Source organism: Leuresthes tenuis, unplaced genomic scaffold (genome assembly GCF_036924035.1).
Source record: "Leuresthes tenuis unplaced genomic scaffold, fLeuTen1.0.hap1 SCAF_10, whole genome shotgun sequence".
Lineage (NCBI taxonomy): Eukaryota > Metazoa > Chordata > Actinopteri > Atheriniformes > Atherinopsidae > Leuresthes > Leuresthes tenuis.
In genome coordinates, this window is record NW_027325364.1 from 16,032,731 (window position 1) to 16,055,842 (window position 23,112).

The following is a 23,112-nucleotide window of genomic DNA, read 5'->3' on the forward strand; positions in this document are numbered from 1 at the left end:
CTGGGCTTTTAGCCATCATTAACTTGGACTTGAGGGCTCGTTACCACTCACATCACCCTATCCAACTTGAGAGTAATTCGTAAAGATCATGGGTTTGTCAACTCTGGTTAACTGTGATACGTGCCAGCTTTGTCACCGTTAAAATTGTATACTCGATAGTTTTTGTCCTTTTGCAATGGCAAGTTACTGTTTTTTTTTTGTGAGAACAGTTTTCTCTGCTTTCATATCGAGTAATACCCAGATTAAAAAGATGTAGTCATTTTATTTGTCCGAGTTTGTGCTTCATTCAACAGGTATGCAAAGAGTAAGCATAAATGTGCGTGCACAGTCCCTGTTAATTACAATCACTGCAGTCACACAACACATATGCACACGTTAGCCTCAGAGTTGTTTTGTGTCTGGGGTGAGCTTGCAAGCTGTGCATTTCCTTCTCAGCTTCTTGGTTATGTTGTGATAAAAAGGATTGAGGGGTTAAATGTTTGTCCAGCTGAAACAACACAGTAAAACTCCTTCTCGGTGTCTCTGTAGCCCAGTCGTCAGAGCTCAGGACCTAAAAATAGCCGCGCTGGCTCCACGCCCCTGGCAGGGGGACAGGTCAAATTATGAAGGAAGATGAAAAATTTAAAGGCACAGGCTGCTTGGCCACAAACCCAACACCACATCAGTGGTCAGATAGAACATTTGACTTGGCTTTTATGGGATGGAGGCAGATTGTATAACTGTGGACCTTGGTCTTGTGATATTAATTGAAAGAGCCTTGCTATAGGGCTATTTGGAGCCAAGTAAAAGTCAGGTTTCAAATTCTGTGTCTGCCTGTGTGGATGGTAATGTGTTGTTTGTAATTTCTTAAATTCACCGTTAAACAGCATCAAGGCTATTCTGAGGGATTAGGATTTCTTGTCCTAAAGAGGTGATCTTGACACAGTTTGAGAGGTTTATGTAATTCTAATCATGCTGTAATGCCATCTTACTCTTGGCTACCTTTGTGAGCTGAAAGCATGCTTCCTGAGGAGCAGTCCTGCCCTGGATACACACTGAACCTCGTGCAGACACTCAACTAATGCAGCGAGGTTACACTCCGCATCTTAAATGTGAACACTGTGTTCATTTAGTGTCTCGCTTGTCTTAATACATCCTGTCGGGTTTTTGTCACACAAGCGGCTTATGCTTAAATGCCTCTGGCTGGGTTTTTTTTTTTTTTCCATATCACCAGGAATTTTTCCACCGTTTCCCACAAAAATCAATGCTTTTGTGAATCATATAAAGGGCAAAAAACAAAACTGCTGACATAACATGCAGATGTCAAGTTTATGCGCCTCTTTTAGGCACAGCGAGGTTAAAGGGGCTGATTCCATCCAACATACCTGGGAGAACAAAATAAAGACATAAATAGAGTGGTTCAACAAATCAGAAAAGAGATGTAGGGAGAGGAATCAAGCCTCCATCTGCAGAGAGGGAGTCAGGAGACATGCCTTCTGGCAGGAGCTGAAGAAGACAGCTGTGTTTGGTGTGGTATTTTTAAACGCATCAATGCTGCTCCAATCCCTGCGCCTCGCCTGACCTATTTTTAGCCAGGGCTGGCCATTGTTCTATTTCTGTCACCTGTGGGCCACGCAGTTGTTGATTCACATGCAAATGAAGCTCGCTCCCTCCCCGGCTTGCATTACTGCCTCTGCGAGGTGCTCGGTACACAGCGCTGCTGCCGCTTTCCTTGCAACTCAGCTTTCCATTTTTTTCTCAGCCTCTCTCCGCTCAGACACTTTGCCGGGGAGAGAGAAAAAAAAAGAGGCACAGACTGGAGAAAAGAGGGAGCGAGGCAGATAAGAAAAGGAGCCGGATCTTCCCCATACACCGTGTCGGTGTTTGGACCAGACTGAGGCAGGGCACCCGTGAGAGTACCGTAGCAGCCCTGCGGAGAGAGTGCAGTTCGTGTTATTGCTCAACAGTCAGAGTCGTCTCTCGGAGGAGGAGGCAGAGGAAGGGACAGAGTTGCCTGTTGTCGCGGTCTCTCCCCTGAGTGGCTGAGGGGTGGCTCTTGGTGACAGGAAACGCAAGGCTTGCGATGAGAGCTGAGCGCTGAGTGGAGTATGCTGCAGACGATTTACGAGGGCGAGTCAAGTTTCTCCACAACAGAGGGGCGCGTTGGACACCAGCAGCTTCCCAACCAGAGCAAGATGCACAACATGAACAACTCAGGTGATCTCATAGCCTGGTGTTTCTACTCTTCTTGAGGAACCTTTTATTCATTTTCCCGCCCCTCATCTTTGCATTCCAATCTGTCTCTTTGCTTTCACTGAATCTCTTCATACTTAACTCCTATCTTTCATCCTTCTGTGTCTCTTGTGCACATATTCGCTCGGTGTCTCTCTCACTCTCGCATACTCTCAACTCTTTGCGCTCCTTCTGTGTGAAAAGAGAGCTCGTAGCTTCTCAGCACAGTAACGTGGTAGGACCAGGCACCTCTTCCTGAATCAAGGTATTTACTCTTGGAATTACACGCAGTGCTTCAGAAATTGTCGTTTCTCAGTGGGGTTGTCGAAAACATGCGCTAAAAATCCTGGCGTGGATGTAGCTGTTTTGAGTTTAAAAAGTGCTCTTTGTGCCGCCTGACTAAAATGAAAAAACTGTGTTAACACTATTCCTATGCAGTAGTTCCTCGAAATGAGTCACTGTGAACGTGACGGGGATGTTGTGTTTTGCAAGCTTCCATGTCAGCGTGTACTTTTTGGGGAACAGGAAGAACTATGACAGGAATACTGAAAGAGATCTGGAAGATTTCTCTTTTCCACAGACTCTAGCTGTTCTATTTTTGACCTGAGAATTGAACCGAAGAGCACACGGCTGACATCAGAATGAGTAACGTCTATTCACTGCATTGACTCCAGATGACTCATAGTTTTGTTCTTTTTTTCTTTAACGTGTGTTTTGTTAGTGCGACTACTGACAAAACTTTAAAAGATCATCTTCGGAAATGACAGAGTTGAGTCGTGGTGCTGTGTGAGAAAACATGGCCATCTGCATTACTTAGAAGCAAGTGCAATGAGAAAATACACACAAATGCTAAATTACCTAAAGATATAGATTCAGACCCTTGAGTTGTCACTAGGTAGTCAACAACTTGAGAAATGACATGATGTCAAATTAAGTCAGCTAGCATTTTGGTCTTTTAACACTGATTGTCAATACAGTACATTAACTCTTCAAGATAAGGAATAACAATAGTTAAGACGAGAAAAACGGGTAACAGGAAACATCCAGAGGCAATGGGATGAGCGTAACGAGATTAAAAGACAAGATAGCAACATGACAGAGGGATGACACACTCCATGCCGGTCAATAAAACAGGTTTTTTTTACTGTCAGACCACAGGAGCGAGGTTTTTCTACTTTTGTCTCGCAGCTTGTGAACCAAACAAGAGCTATAGCGAGCACATGAATTCAGGCTCCTTGCTTATTCTGTGGGTCAGCTATTCTTAGGTGAGTTATTTTGAGCTTATGGCATTAGCCTGCTAAGATTAGGCGTCTGTGCGTTATCATTCCATCTCGGCATGCTCCTGATATAACAGCGGTTTGGAACAGATATTTATAGAGAATTCTGTCATTTGCCTGTTTAATTTGTTCCTTCCAGTTTAGAATAAATCATCTGACTGTGACTAACATTATCTGTCTGAAAATGTGACACCAAACCTCTCTGTGAGTTTGAGGGGTGACGTGTAAATGTTGTTGTACAAAAGACACTTTCTCCTTAAGACAGAAACGGAGAAGATTGCAATTGTTCACTGTTTGATTTTGTTAGATTGTCTTCAATCATGAATTCGAATGCCGAAGTGACCCTTTTTGTGGGCTAAATAGGTTATTTATGATTTTTCTGAAGCGCAGTTCTCGACCTTTAATGTACTGCACTTCTCTGCCGTTTCATTTCAAGTGGCTCAGGAAAAATAAAAGGGCATAATCACAATTTTATTCTGATCAGTGTCAGCATCATCAAAGTTCTGAAAAACAAAAGCGGTCCTCAGGTGGGCTCTCAAACAGGGAGAGACTAATGAGTTTCCCCCCCGAGTGCAAAATATCATGCAAATATCAAAAGGGACCTTTCAGACAAGAACAATGCTGCTTTTCAAGTCCACTTGTCTCGTGTCCTGCATCTATTGAAGTTCTCGACGTGTGTATTTGAAGTGTTTACTGCTGAAGAGATGGTGCAAAACAACATGGGAATTAGTGGCATCACTGCCTAAAAGGCCACTCATTACAGGAATGAGGAGACTTATTGAATATCATTAAAGGACAAAGAGGTGAACTAAAACTTCAAAGGATATTAAGTATATTTTGCCTCTTAAAATGCATGTATCAAAAAGCACAGTTCAAAACTTGTGTTTTGTCTTTTTTTCTGTGGCAAGTAATAATGTCCTGACAAATCTCAACAGAAGGACTTCCCACTTTTCATCTATCACGGATTCTCCATATTTTCTCATGGTTTGGTAGATTCTGTTTCACGTGTTTTTGTTTTTGGTGAAATGGTTTGAGATGACGGCAGCACACGAGGCGACTGGACTCTTGGCTTCAGTGAGCGGCCTGCGTTGGTTCAACTCAGCTCTCTTTGTTAGTAGATAGCCTGCAGACCGCAGTTCTGGCTCAGCTGCAAGGACGAGCCTGAGTCTTAAAAATAAAGACCTGTTTCCTGCTTTAGACATACCAGCTGCTCAAAATAACAAGGCACTTAATGAGAGATCCAGCACCACATTGCAGGCCCAAGCATCAGCTTATTTTTTGCCCTCAAACATCTTCAGTATCTCTGTTTCTATTTATACAAGCAGACAGGGAATTTAGATCAGCAACCAGCTCTATTTCAGCTAAACGCTTACATCTTACACATTTAAAGGTTACGCTAAAAGGGTTCAGTGGAGCACAAATAAGCTTTAAATTTACGCTGTTCTAGTTATATTTCGTTTAAGCCAAAATATAATTATTTGGAAAATTAGTGAAAGGCATGTTACCCACCAGCCTGGAACATGATCTTGTAAATAACTCCAAATGTTTGATCCTGAGGTAGCTTGTTAGATATAATTTCATATGTTAATTCAATTGCATTTAAATATTCATCTTTCTTTCTTGTTACAACTTTAATACTTCTCAGAATATCTGAGCTGTTTCGTGTCTGAACGCTTTGTGCTACAGCAGTAGCTTTTACCCATGGGTACTTATGAAATGTTACTGTAAAGTCCTGTTTAGGGACACATAAAGGTGCCTCCTGGTACAAACAAACTTGTAAAGGTGTAAGAATAGCTACAAGAAAATAAGTAAGAAAGAAAATCTACTCACTCAAATTGAGTGAGTAATGCTCACAGTATTAATAACTTTCTTCTTCTCACTGTTATAGTTTGGATGCAATAAAAAAAAGCAAACAAAGATAACAGTCAAATGCTAAGGGTCATAGTTCTGCTACAGGACTATTTAGTGAGTCATTTTCCTAAAATTTTCATATCTATTTCAGATTCCTCACATTCAGTAGTAGGCTAATATCTACTGATGTGCGTCTCTGTCTGGGATGGGAAGCCTGCTAATGTGGCCTGAGGAAAAAAAAGAAAAGACATCTCAGATTAAAGCTGCGATTGTCACTCTAACCACCACCATAGCTAATGAGAGGCAGATCGGTTATAGAAATAAACACTTTGGGGACACTGACTGTGCGACGCAGCAGTGGGAGTGTGGTCACAGGCAATGAGTCACCTTATCCCCCCTTGGCAGGCCCCCCACAGGGAGGAATTTGGGCAGGGTGCTTGTTGCTCCCTTCTAAAAACAAATTTGGGACCTGTCATTCATAAATCTCTTGTTTACCAGCGCCTACAGACACTTTCCTCGACTCAAGGGGCACCTCACTTTCAAATATTCTCATTAGGTGTCAAGATCACCAGCAGTGCCGCAGGACAGGTTCTTCGTTTAGATGATCATTTGAAAAATGACCCAAAAGTTACGTGACACTGCTTTTTATTTTTGCTCGTGTCAAATTGAGCAGACTGCGTGAGTCTTTTGCACATTGTCTATATTAAGATCCTGCTCAGAGAAGCATTTTATATTTAGTACCAGTTACTGCTGGTTCCGTATTCTCCTCTGCTTAAGTAGTATTTTTATGACACGGGGAAACCTGATTTCAGTTTGGGTAGTTTCAGACTGCATTTTACATGAATGTGTCAACTGTTAGTTTCAAGCAACATAGGCGCAATGTGTTCTGTGGTTGAGTAAAGGACAGAGGAATATTTTTTTTTTACCCTTCCTTTTTACGTAGGCCAGCAAAGAGAATATTGTCAATCACGAGGAAGGAAGCTGTAACTTATACTTATACTACAGGAAGTGGCTTTAGTGTTGCCGAAACAGTGGCCAATTACCTTTTAGGCCTTATTATGTTCAGTCATCATTGTCATTCAGTTCAATGTTATAGTTGTTGACACAGTGGACAGAGAGTAGACGAGAATAGAACAGACACATGAGGCTGTTGTGGTTTCCTCAAGGGCCATTTCATACAGCGTTGGTTATCAAAGGTGGCTTAAGCTTGCACACCCCCCACCCCCCCTCCTCCCCTTCCATCCTGTTAAACCACTGTCAGAGATTTTCTGACGAAGGCTCAGTTTGACATACTGATCAAAGTGGAGATCCTTAATGCCAGTCACAGTGAGGATACAGAATGAAATATGAGATTAATTAGATCTCACAGTGGTGAATTCTCCCGGCGGTGGGTGGGGATTTTTTTTTTCATTTTTCTTTTTTCTGAGCTATATTTGGGTCCATTAGGCAAAAGTAGCACTAAAGCTCACTTACTCAGTGAGCCCTTCAATGGTTCACAGGTTCACGGCTGCTTCTGGAACAGCGCCTGTAACAAAAGGGTCCTTTGTCAAGTACTTACGAGCTAAGATTAATATTCCCTGTCAGGAGAGAAGTGCCTGTTCTACAGGTGTCTGTTCTCTGCGCCTGCCGTGTTGTTGCCCTCCTCTGTCATTTGATTGAAGCTGTTTTTAGAACAAAGAGAGGAAAATTACAGAACAAGAGTCTCCTCTAGTTGTCTTCACTTTCTGAACACGTTTAAAGGCAACCTATCTCTCAGCCATTGATTTTTTTTCTTTTTTAACTGAGAATCTTTGTGTGTTGGAGGGTTTTGTAATGCCTCCTCTCAGTCTGTCTCAAGTGGGGACTCCTTTCTTATATAAGAGCTGAAAGGCTGATATAATAGTCAACATGTCACACTGCCACTGTAGGCAGGAGATGACATGCAGTGAGACTCGATATCTGCAGAGTGGGGAGACATAATTACGTCGCCAGCGTTACCATGGCAGCGGCAAGTTAGGGTGGTGGATACTAGGGTGTGGGGGTTGTCACAGACCAGGATTGCGCCACTTGCTTTTATGTTTCTATTTATATTCATCACCGCCGCATACACATGGAATGGTGGCAGCGAAAAACAGAATACAAGACAAAACAAATGGTCGCCAGTGAGCTTCACAGCATCAGGGAACAGGAGGGCACTGCCTCTTAGTTGATGTCTGGCGTGGAAAGAGGCCCACTCTTTTGGCAAGCTAAGCTTTTCTTTTTAATTGTACATTTATCGTAGTTTGTGAGGATAAATGCATAACCAAGCCACTGCGTGATTATTTATGCGAGCATGTGAAGTGTAATAAGTTAGTGCGCTTCCATGCTGCCAAAGAACAGGTGGTGTGGTAACACTGCCGATATTTGTTCTCTCAAATGTGACCCTCGAGAAGATTAAGTCAATGAATGCACTCAATAAATCTCCCTCCAGCCACCGGAATTTTAAGTAGGTTTGACTATGTGTCTGGCCTCACAACGGAAGCAACATTATGCAGTCTGGACAGGGCATATCCTAGTCTGAATGTCACATCATATTCAGCTGAATAATGTTTGATTTGATTTGATCCGTGCTCAAATACAAACCTAAACATCCGTCTTACCTCTTGGTGTAGAAGTTGCTTAAAGACGTCATTTAAAGATAAGAAAAAAGCAGCTTACTGAAGCAACCTGATAAAGTCAGCTCGATACGGTGGTACGAATTGAAAAAAAAAACAGAGAGGAAGAGGAAAATACTGAATAATCATAAACGATCTTGATGGAATGGACAGATAAAGTAACTCTGCTATGTTTTCAACTGGCAATTGATTTTCTCTGTGGAACAGGCTATATATAGAGCATGGAGACCAAAGGGATGCCCTCTCACTTTGTATTAGGCAATTACTTATATAGAGGCAGTTTCTACCAGTGTGCACTCTGCAGCATCTGCACTCAAGGACAGAGATGGAAAGACCATAGCTACATGAATTTACAAACTCACAGCCCGCATTGTCTTGAATTATTTATGTGAGGAAAGGATATCTGAATTATGCTCTGGTACAGACAGGAACAAAAAAAAAAAAGACTTCCTTTGTTTATTTATATGACAGTGGGAAGACAGATTTCATGTAAATACTTTAAATGACCACTTCAGCTTTTCGTGAGTTTTGCACTGCACACAGTAACTCCCAGTAGACTCTGCAATGATGGATGCGATGCTGTTTGTTTACAGATGCTATTATAATTGCATGTTTCCTAGGATCATGGGAGGAAAAGATGTGCTTCTTATTTCTGAACTTTTTCTCTCTCACAAACACCATATGAAATCCTTGGCTCGAAATGTGTTTTGTTCTGCGAAATCATGCAACTACCACTTAGAGCCACTTCTGGTTGTATGGTTTGAATGACAAAAGGTACAAGTAGGGACTGACAAATGTTATCATCCCTTATGTTCTCTGCAACAGTGGATATTAAGCCAGACGTGCCGTTGGCTGTGGAACCGTTGTCTCCCTTGGACCTGCGCACAGATCTGAGGATGTTGGGGCCAGGCTCAGACCCAGGACTGTGGGAGAGGCAGCTGCAGCAGGAGCTGCTCCTCATTCAGAAACAGCAACAAATCCAGAAGCAGTTACTGATCAGCGAGTTCCAGAAGCAGCACGAGAAGTTGACCCGTCAGCACCAGGCTCAGCTCCAGGAGCATCTCAAGGTTAGCATTGCACGTAGCACTTGTATGGAGGTCAGCGCAGCACCATACACACTGGCACAGCACAAAACAACAGAATGCAACACAGCAGGACACAGTGCAGATACAGAAGAAAATCGTATACCTCAGGACAACATTACAAAGCGCAGCAAAAGAGAAACAACTCAGCAAGACTTAATGTTGAGCAATACAATCCAGCTCAGCACGAGTCTGGTTTTCACTGGGAGGCGCAGATTTGTCCATTGCAGAGAATTTCTGTGCTAGTAGAATTTTAGAGCTACATTTATCAGTATGTTCTCTACATGCTGATGTGAGCTGTGTGTTTCCCAGCTTCAGCAGGAGCTCCAGGCCATGAAGCAGCAGCAGGAACTTGCAGAGAAGGAGCGTCGTTTGGAGCAGCAGCAACAACAGAACCAGCAGGAGAAAGAGCAGGAGAGGCATCGACGAGAGCAGCATGTCTCCAGCCTGAGCCTCAGGGGCAAGGAGCGCTCCCGAGAGAGTAAGTGCTCAAAACCGTCATCATCACCATCTCATTGCTGTCAGGAGCTGAATTAAAATAAAACAAAATGAAGGGCCTCGGGCTAAGGCAAGTGTGACATTCAACCATTTCAGTAGTTTTCTTCTGTGCGTTACTGAAGCAGTGGGATCTGAGCAAAATATGCATATAACAGCTGAACAGGGCAATTTTATTCTAGTTGAATGTTGCACTGACAGAGAAAGCTCAGCATTCCCCTTGGGCCATGTACATGTTCTGTGATCATTATTATTACTAGGAAAATAGCCTTCAAGTCATGTGTCAGAGTTGCCTTTGTTGGTATGAGTGATTTAGCAATGAACTCTCTGTTGTACGAACGTTGCTGTTGAACTGGAAAGACTAGCTAAGCTAAATGTTAGATACTTTGTTTAAATTTTCATTATCTGTTGAAACAACTGCTATCTCCTCCCATAATACTGAGATCAAAACAGCACGCATTAGTACATACAAACAAAAATCCCTCTTGGTCTTAGTTCTATGTATACCCGCTGGTATTTAGATGATATTTGTTCAGTTTAGGTTGGAGATGCAGCCGTGAGTCAGATGCAGTTTTATTCTTTGTTGCTGGTACTGCATCTCAGATACTGTGCAAATGGAGGCAACACTATCCACAAGTAGTTTAAGAAAACAAGAAAATGTGTTTGCCTTTGCACTGAGTAGCAGCCCTTTAAGACCACCCCCTCACACTTACATGAATAATGGCATTTTCAAGTGGATCACATTTGGAACTGCACCCGCAAGGTTAAAAATTCATGCATTTTTCTCACTGTGTAGGCTAATTTTTATTGCCATTCATAAAAGGGACAAACTGTTCAGATTTTATATCTCTGGCTGCTGGGGTAAAGATTTCTCAATAACAGCTCAAGCTGTCTCGGAGGCTCGGTGGCAACAAGGCAATTTGCAGTGATGTTGCTGTGGCGGCTTTAGACCTTAGATAAAGACACTAATGATGATGGGGGCACGATACTTAGCCAGCACATGCAACTGATGACATAAAGTTGGCCAGTGACATTTAAGCCTTGAATTTAGCAGAAAAACATCTTTAAATAGCATGATGGAAATAGTACCAGATATAAAATTTCATTACTGTTTTTACCTCATAACTATTAACAGACAAGATTTAGGTCCTTGTCACAGCAGGTAATTTGAAACTCCTCTCTGCAACCATAACTATCTGATGGGGAAAAAGCTCTCTGCAATATCACTTGTGTAAAAGCAATATAGAACTCACTGACCACCAGGGGGAGATCTTCTTACATAAGAGGCTGCTCAGGAAAAAAAAAAAAAGAAACACCCCAAATAACTCAGTCACAAGAGATTAAAAGGGAATACATTATTTTCTATTTCAGGCCAGTTTTAAATTGCAGCTGTCAGTTGAATGTGATATTGAAAATAAAATGTGGGAATGTATAAGCTGAAATAAAGATCCAGGCAACTACACGTTAGGGTAACCCCAATCCCTTTGCTTCTGCCTTTTGGTCTCACAGGTGCAGTTGCCAGTACAGAGGTGAAGCAGAAACTCCAAGAGTTTCTGCTGAGCAAGTCAGCAAAAGATCCGATTGGCAACGGAGCCACTCATTCTTTCATCCACCACCAAAAACTCTGGTACACGTAAGTACTTTCTGTTGCTTTTTCCCGAAAGAGTTCGATTAGAATGCAGGAATTTAGACAAAAACTAATAAACATAACTGCATCCTATTGCTATGTGAAAGTTGGCTGTTTTTGTGTGCTATCAGGTCCTCTCACCACACATCATTGGACCAAAGCTCTCCACCTCTGGGCGGCACATCCCCCACCTGCCAGTACACTCTGCCATCACCCATAGAGAGCAAGGACGACTTCCCCTTGAGGAAGACAGGTCTGCTAATTTGCACGAGCACACAGCACAGACATAAAGATGCAAATGCATACATGCACAAGCTGTACATAAATCCTACCAGACACACAGGTAGTTTGAAAGATTTATGTGTGTCACCTTGTATTGATAATGATCTATTGACTAAACAGGGTTGCTAATACAATGAGTTTCTTTTTGACTCTTGTCAGTCAAACAGTGGGAATACCCATGGAGTATATCCTGAGGGTTGCTGATGACCTGCTAATAACATCAGTTATGCTCATTATGACCCCTGCCCCCTCCTCTTTCCTCCAGGGCTCCACACAAATTTCCCCAAAGAAGTGGCACATGCAAGTCAATTCAAACCTTCCACATCGCTGTTTTGGTTATTCTAAAGCGTAATAGCTGCACACCATTTAATTGCACGGTTTCACTTAGCAAAATAAAACTTGTCATTATTTAGAAGGAAACCAAATGTGTCCCTGAAATAATAAATCATGTTCCTGCTTAGACTGCTAAGAGGTAAAAGGGAGAATTTAGGCAGATTGATTTCTCCTGAGTTAAGAACAATTCTGAAAACAGGACACAGGTTCCCACCAAAAAGCAGCTCGGGTTTGTTGGTTTAAAGTTTGAGGAACCCTTTGGGAATGGCTGTGTAAATAGAAATAATTCCTGCCTCTGTTTTTGTACGAGTATAAAAGCTTGCCATGGTAAGAAGCTTCATAATTTGACAACGAGGTCACAAAATTATATTACGTTCCTTTCCCCTCGATGTCCCTTTTAATTACATCTTTAAACAAAATCGTACTTGTTGAGTTAGAGAACTACAAACCTGTCATTTTGTGTGTATACACAATTTAGAGATCAATCAGATGAATTATATCTAGTTAAATAAAGTGACAAGACAAGAGCAAATATTAGAAAAGTAAATTAGAGCTGTAGGATATGTTCTATTTGTTGTAGTCTCTGTGCTCCTCGCCATGCTAAGAACAGAAGAATATGGCCTCTGAAAATGTATTTACACTTTTGGGATACACCTTTGGAGTCTCAGAGAGAGTTTTAGGTCGCATTGTTTAGTTTTCAGTGTAAATATAACAAAGCAGGTTTAAGCAAATACGGGAAAAGGTAGAATTTCAGTCTACGTGCTGCTCAAACAGGATATAACCAAGCATACATTTACGGTCAAACAGCCTGCCACTTCTGGAGCTCACTGTCTTCCACTGATAAAAGTATTTCTTACTCTTTGGATTCCTAAACCTATATGTGGTCATTTCCTGCTTAGGCCTTCTTCCCCCACTTCCTGTCTGTCTTCATTAAAGTCCTCTGAGAGTTTGGCACGCGAGGGGGACGCACAAAGGTAGTTTTGTTTCCTGAGCCACTGGCTGTCACCAGTAACTGATTGGCAGGTGTTGCCGACTTAGAACTGGCACAGGCAGGATGAACTTCGACAGGACTATTTGTTTAAGCTAAGATAGCTCTCTGAAAACAAAGTAGAGGTGACTTGAATGCTCCAAGTCAGACTCCCCACTGTTTCATTTGGCCAGAATGCTGAGCACAAGCTTTTCTTGGTTGACTTGTAGGCTTTTATGATGTATGTAACATGCAAAAACCTCACAAAGGGTGATGAGTGAGTGTCTTTGAAAACACGAAAATATTACATTTGTATTTTAGTAAAGTACCTTATGTATTTACTTTTAAATAGAAACTTAAGTTTAGTGTGAGTACTAGCACCTGACTGTGCTTTAAATAACCAGTACAATAAATAATCTGTGCTTTGATCTCATGTCTTAGCTCCAATTAATACAGTAGTTGCATTAAACCTAAAAACACAAGATGTCTGTGACCCACCTCTCTTTATCCCACTCACACAAAAGGTGATGTAAAGAATTTCACATGATTAATGTGTTCACTTGGTATATATCCTCTTTGTTTCAATTCCTGGTACTAAAATAGACTGGACTGAGGGCACACGATAGTCTGTGGCAGGAATAGTTGCGGCTTAGCAGTAAGAAGTGCAACACCCTCTCTGGTCTTGACCCAGTTACCAAACGTGTGCATTTGGCAGGTGCTGGAAAGATTTTCAAAAAGAATTCTGCATAGGTGTAATTGTGAAGCTATCTATCTATCTATCTATCTATCTATCTATCTATCTATCTATCTATCTATCTATCTATCTATCTATCTATCTATCTATCTATCTATCTATCTATCTATCTATCTATCTATCTATCTATCTATCTTGCACAGCAGGTGTCCTGATATACAGAGACTACACCTCAGCTTTTCTCCAGCCATCTGTCCACATCCAGGCTCTAATGGACACACGTGCTCACACAGCTAGGAGAGACACAATTCTGATTAAGTGGAGATAATAATGAGATTGATTTATGACTGTGGCATATTGCAAGCATTAGTTTTGTCTAAATGAGACGGCGGAGCAGAAGTGACCCAGGTGTTCGGCGTACATGCTTTAGCGCGGCCATGTTTGCCTCCTGTTGCACGGTGCACCGGGGCTTTTTTTTTTTTTTTTTTTTTTTATCCCATAGAGACATCTGAGAAAGTGTTTGTTCCCGTGTTACTGTCTGGCGTTCCCGTGGCGACCAATTGGGATGCGTAGCTTGGTGGCAGCAGTGTGTAAAAATAGAAAGCAATCAAGGCAGCAGGGCGTGAAGCAAATTCATACGACTCCCAACAGCGTTTTCTCTCCATTTATCTCTCCTGCCTCCTTTCTTCCTCCCTCGCTCTCTATCATTCTACCTCACACCCACAGGATTAGAGGTCTGTGCCACGTATTAGGGAAGAAGGTTTTGGTGCTTTTGACAAAAGCCAGAAATAGCAGCATCTGGCCCACTCTCTTAGCTGTGCCCCCATCCCTCTCTTCCACCCCGGAGTGTTCCCACGTCATACACTTTCCTGTGTATAGCTGTATGATATACACATTGTGAAAGGCCTATTTAATTATTGATTAGAGCTAAATAATTGAAACGGGTTGCCCATTGTGTAACCGAGGGTTTACATAACTTCAATAGAGCTTTGTGCTCTGGCTTTCTCTAAAAAAATCAGCTTATCTATTCTGCTTGTTTATTTGAGTGTGTAAAGGTGGTTGTGGGACTCCATCTGAAAGGTTGATGTGAAGTCTTCTGTGTGACATGACCAAGTGAGTCACAGTGGCTAGACAGGAACACGGTTCACCAGCTGGACACAATTGCTTTCTGTTGCATTCATATAACTGATGGTTACATCATTCAGAATTGATTTCATGCTTTGATTCAACCACCTGTCTTTTTCGAATGTTTGAATGATACAACACAGTATTTCCATTGTTACAAATGAGCCTCACACATTTTGCAATGAGTGACATTGTCTTCTCTACCAAAAGTTTTTTAATTAAAGGTGATAATTCATTTGAACAAGTGACTCCGATATCTGGGATGTTTTTAAAGATTCCTATCTGATCTTCAGGTGTCTATTTAACTTACAGAATGCAACCCCAACAATCACATTTTAGTATCAAATTTAAGGAGAGAACAATAGAATTCTTGACCTCAGTCTTATCTAAGAAATAGGTGCAACATTTTTTTGTAACAGTCCTTAAGCAGTGTTGATGCAAGGAAACACACTGGCCAAATAAATCTTCAGTGACTATATTGTCTGCTTTCTGCATATCGTCCGTATTTTTGACTCTACGACAAAACTGCACTTAAGGAGGGACCCGTCAGTTTTGGACAAAGAGAACCGAGTGAAATCCACCCCAGTTAGGTTGGGGTTTAAAAAATGATTAGATTATCTAAAATGAGACAAGATGCCAATATTTGCTTCAGGTCTTTAAATCCATAATTAAAACCAGATGGACTTTCTGAAAGTAATATGTTTATTGTGAAAGATATTACATCAGCATTGCGGTGGCTCAATGCTGAGGGACTGTATTTGCAAGTCTGGATCATTCCAGGCCAAGCTGTGTGTTCGGACCATGTATTTGGGTATCTCTGGTTTGCATTAGGGGGAAGGGGTGTGGAGAAAGCCTGAAACATCTGCCATGTTTTTGTGTTAGTTTAACTGTTGCTACTGTATCAGACTGTGGTCACCAGGGCGGCAGGTAGCGGACTATTTCACTTAGGGCCTGTGTGTTGCTTAACCTAATTTGGTCCAGATGATGTGGAAATGGGGCCCAATCATGACTCATTTAATTTATCTGAAACCTGCTCAGAAACTGAAAATATGAAAGCATGACAGGATTTCTAGCTTTTAACCTGATTTACTTTTTATGTCTTTCTATGTTTCCTCTTTATTGCATGATACGACTATTTTCTTTGGTGATGTTATTTACTTAGGACTGTATGAACGGCTTAACTCTCTTAAAGTCGTCAGCGAAAGCTCACGGGATTGAAGCCTATTCATGTGATGTGAAGTCTTCATTGTGTAAACAATGCGCGCTAAGACTTACACAAAAATCTCCGTCCTTTACAATTTAGCATCTGAGCCCAACCTAAAGGTACGATCCAGACTGAAGCAGAAGGTGGCGGAGAGGAGAAGTAGCCCGATGCTAAAGAGAAGAGATGGAAACATGATGACTCCTTACAAGAAGAGAGCTCTGGAGCTAATGGGTAAGTTGAACTGTAACACTGTAAAAAAGAAGGTCTAACATATTCAGAAAGGTTTCTGCGTGTGATGATCACTTTTATCATCTGAAACAACGTAACCAAACATATATGTTTGTGTTATTGAGCTGCATTCTAAAAACACTGTAATAAAAGTCTGTGGGCGTAAACATGAAGCTGTTGTGACACTGGAGCCTTTGTACATGTGTGTTGTATTTAGAGTGTGAGCATGCAAACTCTGTCTAACGCTTGATGTTTCATAGACTCTGCGCCAACTAACAGTGCCCCTGGGTCTGGCCCCAGCTCTCCTATAGGGGCCTCCAGTGCCTTGGGGGCTGAAAATGGACCCTCCTCTCTGCCTACAACCACAAAAACTGAGGTATGTGTATGAATCACAAGCACAGGAATTGATTTGTCAAAAAAAAAAAAAAAAAAAAAGCGAGAGAAAAGAAGATGATGTGAATGTCAAAACAATATTTTTCATATCAGGGCTCTAGATTTATCTCTGCCCTTTGGCTTGCAGCCATAAAATTAGCCAAATGTCCTCTGCCTGTCCTCTCCGTGTCCATACTCTCCAATAAAAAAATTGGATACAGCTTGATCTATGTCTAATTACCTGAAGCTTACCTTCATAAAGATGTTACTGAATACTGAATGTCACAGCAGATATTCAGCTGTTTTAGAAGTCAAATATTTTGTTCTTCCAGATATGCTGCACACTCGATTTGACTTGTTTTTTTTCCAAGCTTGAAAAAACGTGTGTAGCTTGGCTGCTAGTTTGTTGTTGGCTTGTCATAGTATTTCTGTCATTGTCCTGGCTGCACTTCTGTACTGAGTTGTTCTGAGGAGTCCCAATAGATTCGTGGCTGAGTTACTGACCAGAACTCCCCTTAGAATCAGCTCACAAGCAGGTCATTATCGAATGTGGCAGATATGACACATCTCTGAACTATCTTAACAGAGCAGCTGTGTTTTCCTTAACCATCCCTGTTTACTCTCCCAGGGGCCTCCAGTGACATAGAGAGGGGGAGAAACGCCCTGACACAGGTCTGAAGGTTGGGGCTTAGAGAGACAGACGAACTGTGGATTTTAATTGATATCCCAGGCACTGGTAGCCAAAGACACCCACATGCTAACAACATAAACACACAGGATTGCTATTGTATTGGCCCAAGCTGAGACTCTCATGAAAGTCATTGGTTGACTGTGGGGCTTCTCGTGGACCCCATGCCTGTTGCAAAAGCAAGGCATGTTTGTACACCGTTACATTAGGTATCCTTTTTCAGAGGGAACGGGTCCCTTGGGTCAAATATGGGCCGGATATCCACATACAGGTCACTGAGTACTGGTAGGGGTTGGAAGGATAAACATGGCTGTTCCAAAACCACATGCTGGTCCACTGCTCTGCTGGGTACAGGAAGTATGCCCCAGTGCTGATGTTCTCTGAGAGAGTAGCCCGAGGGTGGGGACTGGGGAGCAGAAACAGGCAGCATGGCGACTGGAGACTGAAGAACTGAGGATGGAGCAGCAGATATCAAAGCTTCCACTGCTTTTTCTTTTTTAAGTGTGTATCATCCTCACAGGTGCTATTCTGTGATGGTCTCTCGGAAACTTTTGCTGCCATCATACAGACTTCTACCATTCTGTGGGCTGTTGATCGTCATAGAGCATTAATATTTATGCCACTGCTCATGTTGCCTTTTGAAATTGTCCATAGTGGGATTCGTAAATCAGCTACCTCCACATAAATCTGTCTTTCTTGCTCTTTCCTGCATGTTTGATATGTAGAGATGGCCTTCTCAGCCAAGACTATTTCGACCTGAGGGCTCCGTGTCCATGCTGAGCTTATACACATCTCCATCTTTACCAAACATCTCCTTGGGGCTCTCAACTGCATCCTCACCCATTAGCGTGAGTACAAGCTCTGCAGACATCTGTACATAAAATGTTGCTGTATCCACCAATATTGTCATTTAGGGGATGTAATGTTTCATCTCAGTGTGCAAAGAGCATAAGAGCCATCAGAGGCAGCCTGGATTCTCTGTGCGACCACAGGTCATTGACCTGTGGCCCCAAATGATTTTATTGACCTAAGAAAAATATTGTTCTGCAGTGTCTTGTGTCTGGCATGCTCTTATCCTCCCTTATTACCTCATTTATCAGAGCTTTTAAAAAGTCCAAGTGCACTGAAGTGCAACTCCTGATAACATAGCACATGATATATCATCTGTCGCTCTTTGGTACATTCCATAGAAGCCTGTACACCAGCTTCTAAACATATCTGTACCTATGGGAATGCTTTTTATTCAGAAAGAAAAGTTCATGTATTTTTTTTCTGTGCTTATTAAAGAAATTACTACATCTCACAACCAGTCCTAGTGCTTTTTCTCAAGATTTCTCTTCTTTCAGGCGGCAATGGGCTTGAAAGAGAGATCAACAGAAATCAAACATGGGCTGCCTGGGCACCTGTTGGGCCCCGTGCCCCTTCAGACAGGCTTGGAGTCTAAGGTGAGCCCCAGTCACCAGGCTCTCCTCCAGCACCTCCTTCAGAAGGAGCAAATGAGGCAGCAGAAGATGATCTCTGGTAAGACTGTGACCTGTTGCAATCAGCGCTATATTATTTTGTGTTGTGACATATTACATATTGTTACACTATAAATGCAACCAATTCAAAGTATGATTTTAGCTAAACTTGAGAATTTTTCTATATTCTCTGGTAAGGTCAAGGGTCCATGTCATCCCACCCTCAGTCCCCCCTGGCCATGAAGGATCGCCCCTCCAGCAGTCGGCCTAAACTACCCAAACACCGACCCTTGAACAGAACCCAGTCGGCGCCGCTGCCCCAGAACACACTGGCCCAGCTAGTCATTCAGCAGCAACACCAGCACTTTCTGGAGAAACAGAAAATGTACCAGCAACAGATCCACATAAATAAGGTATAGTGCTGGACATCAGAAAGTCATTCACATTTGGGAAGATTTTACTTTCAAATGGCTTTTCGTAGCATTGTATATTCTTTTTTAGGTCTCACAAAGTCTCTTACCGCAGGCAGTCTGATTTAATCATTTTAAGTACAGAAATGCTGATCTATATTTTGCCTTTTGCAAAAGTATCAGCGGCAGCTCGAGTTTACAGACCTGGGTCGTCGTCTGTTCTTCCCTGAAATCCAGTTGTTATTTCTGCAATCCAAAGAACTTTTGCCCGACTTTAGAAGGGGAAGAAATCCTTCCCCCTGCAATAATTCTGTTATCATAGCTTAATGCATCAGTGCTGTCCACATGCTAACTCTGTGAAATTTAATTCATCTAAGTTGGAAGGAGGGAAAAAAAAAAAATGCCCAGAATGCATTTTGTTCCGCTGTGGCAATATTTGTGTTTCTGTAAGCTGGCTGAGGTGACCTTGCTGTACAGAGTGTCATTATTCTGGTGAGTGACACGTGCAAGGTGGCAGACACTGTGAAAGGCAGCATTGTATGAACTCACGCATCGCTGTGCCCCAGCGCTGGGCCCTGACAGAGCCATGGGAACCAGCGAGCAACTCATACCCAGAAGTAATAGACAGTACAAAGCACCACAGGCATTTGTTTAGCTGTGCAGCAGTTTCCTTTTAACATTTTCTGTAGTGGTTGCTTGACAGTTGTGATCATTAAAAAAAAAAAAAAAGTGTGAAGTTGACCTGTTTTGAAAATAATAGCAGCAACTTCTCCAGAAAGACACCAACAGGGCCAACACTAATCACTCAGGCCAATGAGATTGTTAATAAAGCCTCTTTAAGTAGAGGTTATAAATGGCCACTAATCAGGGATGAGCCTTCAGTGTTTATTGTGAGGCAGCTCTGAAACATTGCCCTAATTAATTTTCTAGCCGTGGCTTGAATACGGTTATTTAACCGTTCTCAGTATTTTCGTTTAGTCTCTTTTTTCAGTGCCAGCAACCGTAGGAGGCACACATGGAAACTTACAAGAGCTCAAGGATTTCAGGAAGGGTTAAGACTGGAGTTTAATACTGCCAGGTTAAGGAGGCTAATACTTATAGCCGAAAGGATATTTATATCAGGCCTTGATTCTGTACATAGTAATGTTGTTGGTTACCAGCCGACAAAGGAAAGATACCTTTCTCTCTGTTTGTGGAGCCCTCTTGTGGGCAAATAATCTCATCATGGCAACAATAGTTCAGATCTAGGAAGGCAGAAAATCACGGAAGTGTCCATCTGCCAAGAATTCCTTAGTCTTTGTTACACATATTTTCTGATTATTCTCTCGTATTAAACTACTACAATTTACTTTCCTTTAATGCAAAACTATCAGCTAAAACGGGTGAATGTATAGTGCAACTGAGGGAACTGATGCTTTGTTTGGTTTAACCATCGCTGATAGAAGTGCGACACCATGTAGATGTGGATTAAATTTAGGTGTAAATTGTTCAGATAGAGAGTGACTGTGTTTGAATTCCTCCTAAATTTGCAGTCGTGGACATAGACACATTTTGATGGAACAGAATGTGCTCTGCTGTGTTAATATTCTCTCCTGTCAACTTATGTAAAAAGATTCAAACTTCATCAGAGCAGTAGCTCCATGAATTTATATAAAAGAAAATATGATAAAAATATAATCTCAACTTTCTCAGAAAACTTTACCACAAAAGACGTTACGATCTGTATTTTATTATGCAAGTGACTGACACTAATCCACCTACCTGGCCCAGTCACCATTACTTAAAGTTTATTAACTCACACGAAAATGTACAAAGGGTGTCTAATCTGCTTACCATCCTAAATGCTTACTAAAGCCCCCGGCACAAACATTTGTCTTTGTTTCAATAAACCTACAGTTGTTTTAATACATGCGGCTGCTTGTTTGCAGAAATTAGCATAAAAAGGAACATTTAATGCTTTGATACCCTTCACAATAATCAACCTTTTTGCTCTGTTCCAATGTAATAAAAACATGTGGAGGAAAACAAAGGAAAAATGTTCCATTGCATTTTGTAATAATCAACATTTAAAGAATAAGAGATGACTCATTTAGAGATGACTCAAGCAGGCTCATTTCCACAGATTCATAATAAGATGAGTTATATCCAGTAAAAACATTTTTTTTTATAGCTTTTTTATATTTGAATTTGATTGTTAAAGAAAGATCACTGGCTGCAGGATATAACAAGTAATATGGAGCCAATGTGTTTTGCAGCTGTTATCCAAGTCCATTGAGCAGCTACGTCAGCCCAGTGCACACCTGCAGGAATCAGAGGAGGAGCAGGAGGAGCAGCAGCAGCAGCACAGAGAGGAGAGGGAGAGCATGCAGGAGGACAGGCTGCCCCCTAGAGGAGTCATACGGAAGCACACGCTGAGCAGCAGTAGCAGCAGTTCGAGCAGCGAGCTCCCAGACGCTCACTGTGGGGTCATAAAGGTCAAGGAGGAGCCGGCAGATAGTGAAGACGAGGCTCTGACCAACCAGCGCTTAGAGTCAGAGCAGAATACCTATCTTCACCAGGTCAAAGGGAGACTGGTGATAAGAGCCATGATCTGAGAAGGCAAGAGGATGAGATCACCCACTTTCAACATTCACAAACATCTAGATACATGCACACACAGCAGCCATTGCACAGTAGGCCAATTCTCCCTGTCACAACGTATGACCTCTTTTCACCCAGCTGCAGCCTCACTACCCCGACACTCTCAAGAGACTCTGTTTGTGATCTTTGCGTAGTGATCTCTGTAAAATATGTATGTTTCACTTGTGTAAATATGAAGACGATTTAGACTTTCTTTCTTTTTAAGAGCTGCTTTGATCCTCTTGGGCCTGTTGAACTGACAAAAACTTGTATGTACATATACTGTGGATTTGGCATCAAAGATGATTTCCAGAGAGAAGCTAGAGCAGGTGTACAGCTTTGAAAAGCCTCCGTTATTTCCCTTTATGTACATTATTTCCACGGAAAATTTGAATGCTCCTCTATCTGCTTCATGATTGATAATAATCAGTAAGTCCTTGCAGTGTGTTATGGAAGTTAAAACACTATGTACTTCACTGTTCCCGAAAATCTGTGACAATGTTCAGTGTTAAACGATCTCAGAGCTGACATAATGAACATCTGTCTTAGAGAGAATGTATACTTAAATCCTAAGAGAGGACACTCCCGTAGGGCCGACTTTTGTGGTAGGAGTGATATTGCCACTGGAATATGGTCTGCTGCTCATATTACAACTTGAAGGATAAAGCACTAAATCCCTGCTTGGGTGTGCAGGCATCTCCCACCACATCCCAAGTCTCCATGTCTTTCTCTCTCGGAGGAGTCCCAGGGCCAGGGCCCTGCGTTAAGCTGAGCTCTCCTCCCTCTCTCCCTCTGGGTCCAAATCAAAGCTCGGTGGAGTTCCTGCCCAGCTTTCAGCAGAGGAGTCAGACAGCGAAAAAGAGAGAAAGAGAGAGGGTCGGGCAGGAAATGCCTTCTGGAAGCCAGGAGTTGGAGTGATTCATGTGTGCAGGAATGCTGAGAGAGAAGGACCTAAGGTTGGAGGAGTCCAAGGGGCCAGGCTTGAGAATTGATTTACTGTCAAAGCGAATTACAAAGTGAGTGGGGATATGGTTAAGGGAGTCCTTTTTAAAGGGAATCGCTTCCTTCGTATTCTCCAGTGGCATGCTTACCTCAACATGCAGGTTTGATGTTACTTTAATAAAAAAAAAAAAAAGAAAAAATTACGAAAAAACAAAACAAAAAAACAACCCTGGTCGGGACCTTAATTTTTCTTTTTTCTTTTTTTTTTCCTGTGAGCCCAGTTTTCCCAAGAAAGTGCCCATTGCGACATGTATAGTTTGTCTTAAAGTGATCAATTAAATGTATTGCATAGTCGTATACCTTCCTGTTTCATTTGTACCGTCAGCTAAATGTAAAAAATACTAGTGTGGGTTCCGTGTTTGGATTCATGTGAAAATCAGAATTGTCTGTCTTATACTGTACAGTCAGATCGTCGAGTTTTAATGTTGTTAGTGTAAGTAAACACAATCAGAACAATGTGAGTCTTGTTCTCTTGCTCCTCTGATTTGGTTGAAATGAGAACCCCTTTGCTGCCCAGTGGGGGGGTGGATGTGGAAGAGTGTGGGGGAGGGA

At 42.0% G+C, this 23,112-nt stretch overlaps 1 protein-coding gene across 3 annotated transcripts; it reads left to right on the forward strand.

Moving 5' to 3' along the window:
- Positions 1–1,481: 1,481 nt before the first annotated feature.
- Positions 1,482–23,112, forward strand: hdac9b (histone deacetylase 9b). 3 transcript variants are annotated; one of them, XM_072394436.1, is made up of 11 exons: positions 1,497–2,196; positions 8,798–9,039; positions 9,367–9,535; positions 11,059–11,182; positions 11,308–11,429; positions 15,881–16,012; positions 16,270–16,385; positions 17,795–17,917; positions 18,416–18,590; positions 18,728–18,942; positions 21,195–23,112. In XM_072394436.1, the coding sequence occupies exons 1-11, from the start codon at positions 2,088–2,090 to the stop codon at positions 21,531–21,533; spliced, it is 1,866 nt and encodes a 621-aa protein (XP_072250537.1). In that variant the 5' UTR covers positions 1,497–2,087; the 3' UTR covers positions 21,534–23,112. The 3 variants fall into 3 exon arrangements, with proteins under 3 accessions (XP_072250539.1, XP_072250537.1, XP_072250538.1); XM_072394437.1 differs by lacking the exon at positions 1,497–2,196 and adding an exon at positions 2,243–2,476; XM_072394438.1 differs by lacking the exon at positions 21,195–23,112 and having other exon boundaries at positions 1,482–2,196; positions 18,728–18,948.

Bases quoted from the DNA above. Each gene is read 5' to 3' on its own strand.
- hdac9b (XM_072394436.1), top strand. From the start codon at position 2,088: ATGCTGCAGACGATTTACGAGGGCGAGTCAAGTTTCTCCACAACAGAG. The intron at 11,430-15,880 runs GTCTGCTAATTT...TTTACAATTTAG, and splicing joins CTTCCCCTTGAGGAAGACAG to CATCTGAGCCCAACCTAAAG. The intron at 18,591-18,727 runs GTAAGACTGTGA...TTCTCTGGTAAG, and splicing joins GCAGCAGAAGATGATCTCTG to GTCAAGGGTCCATGTCATCC.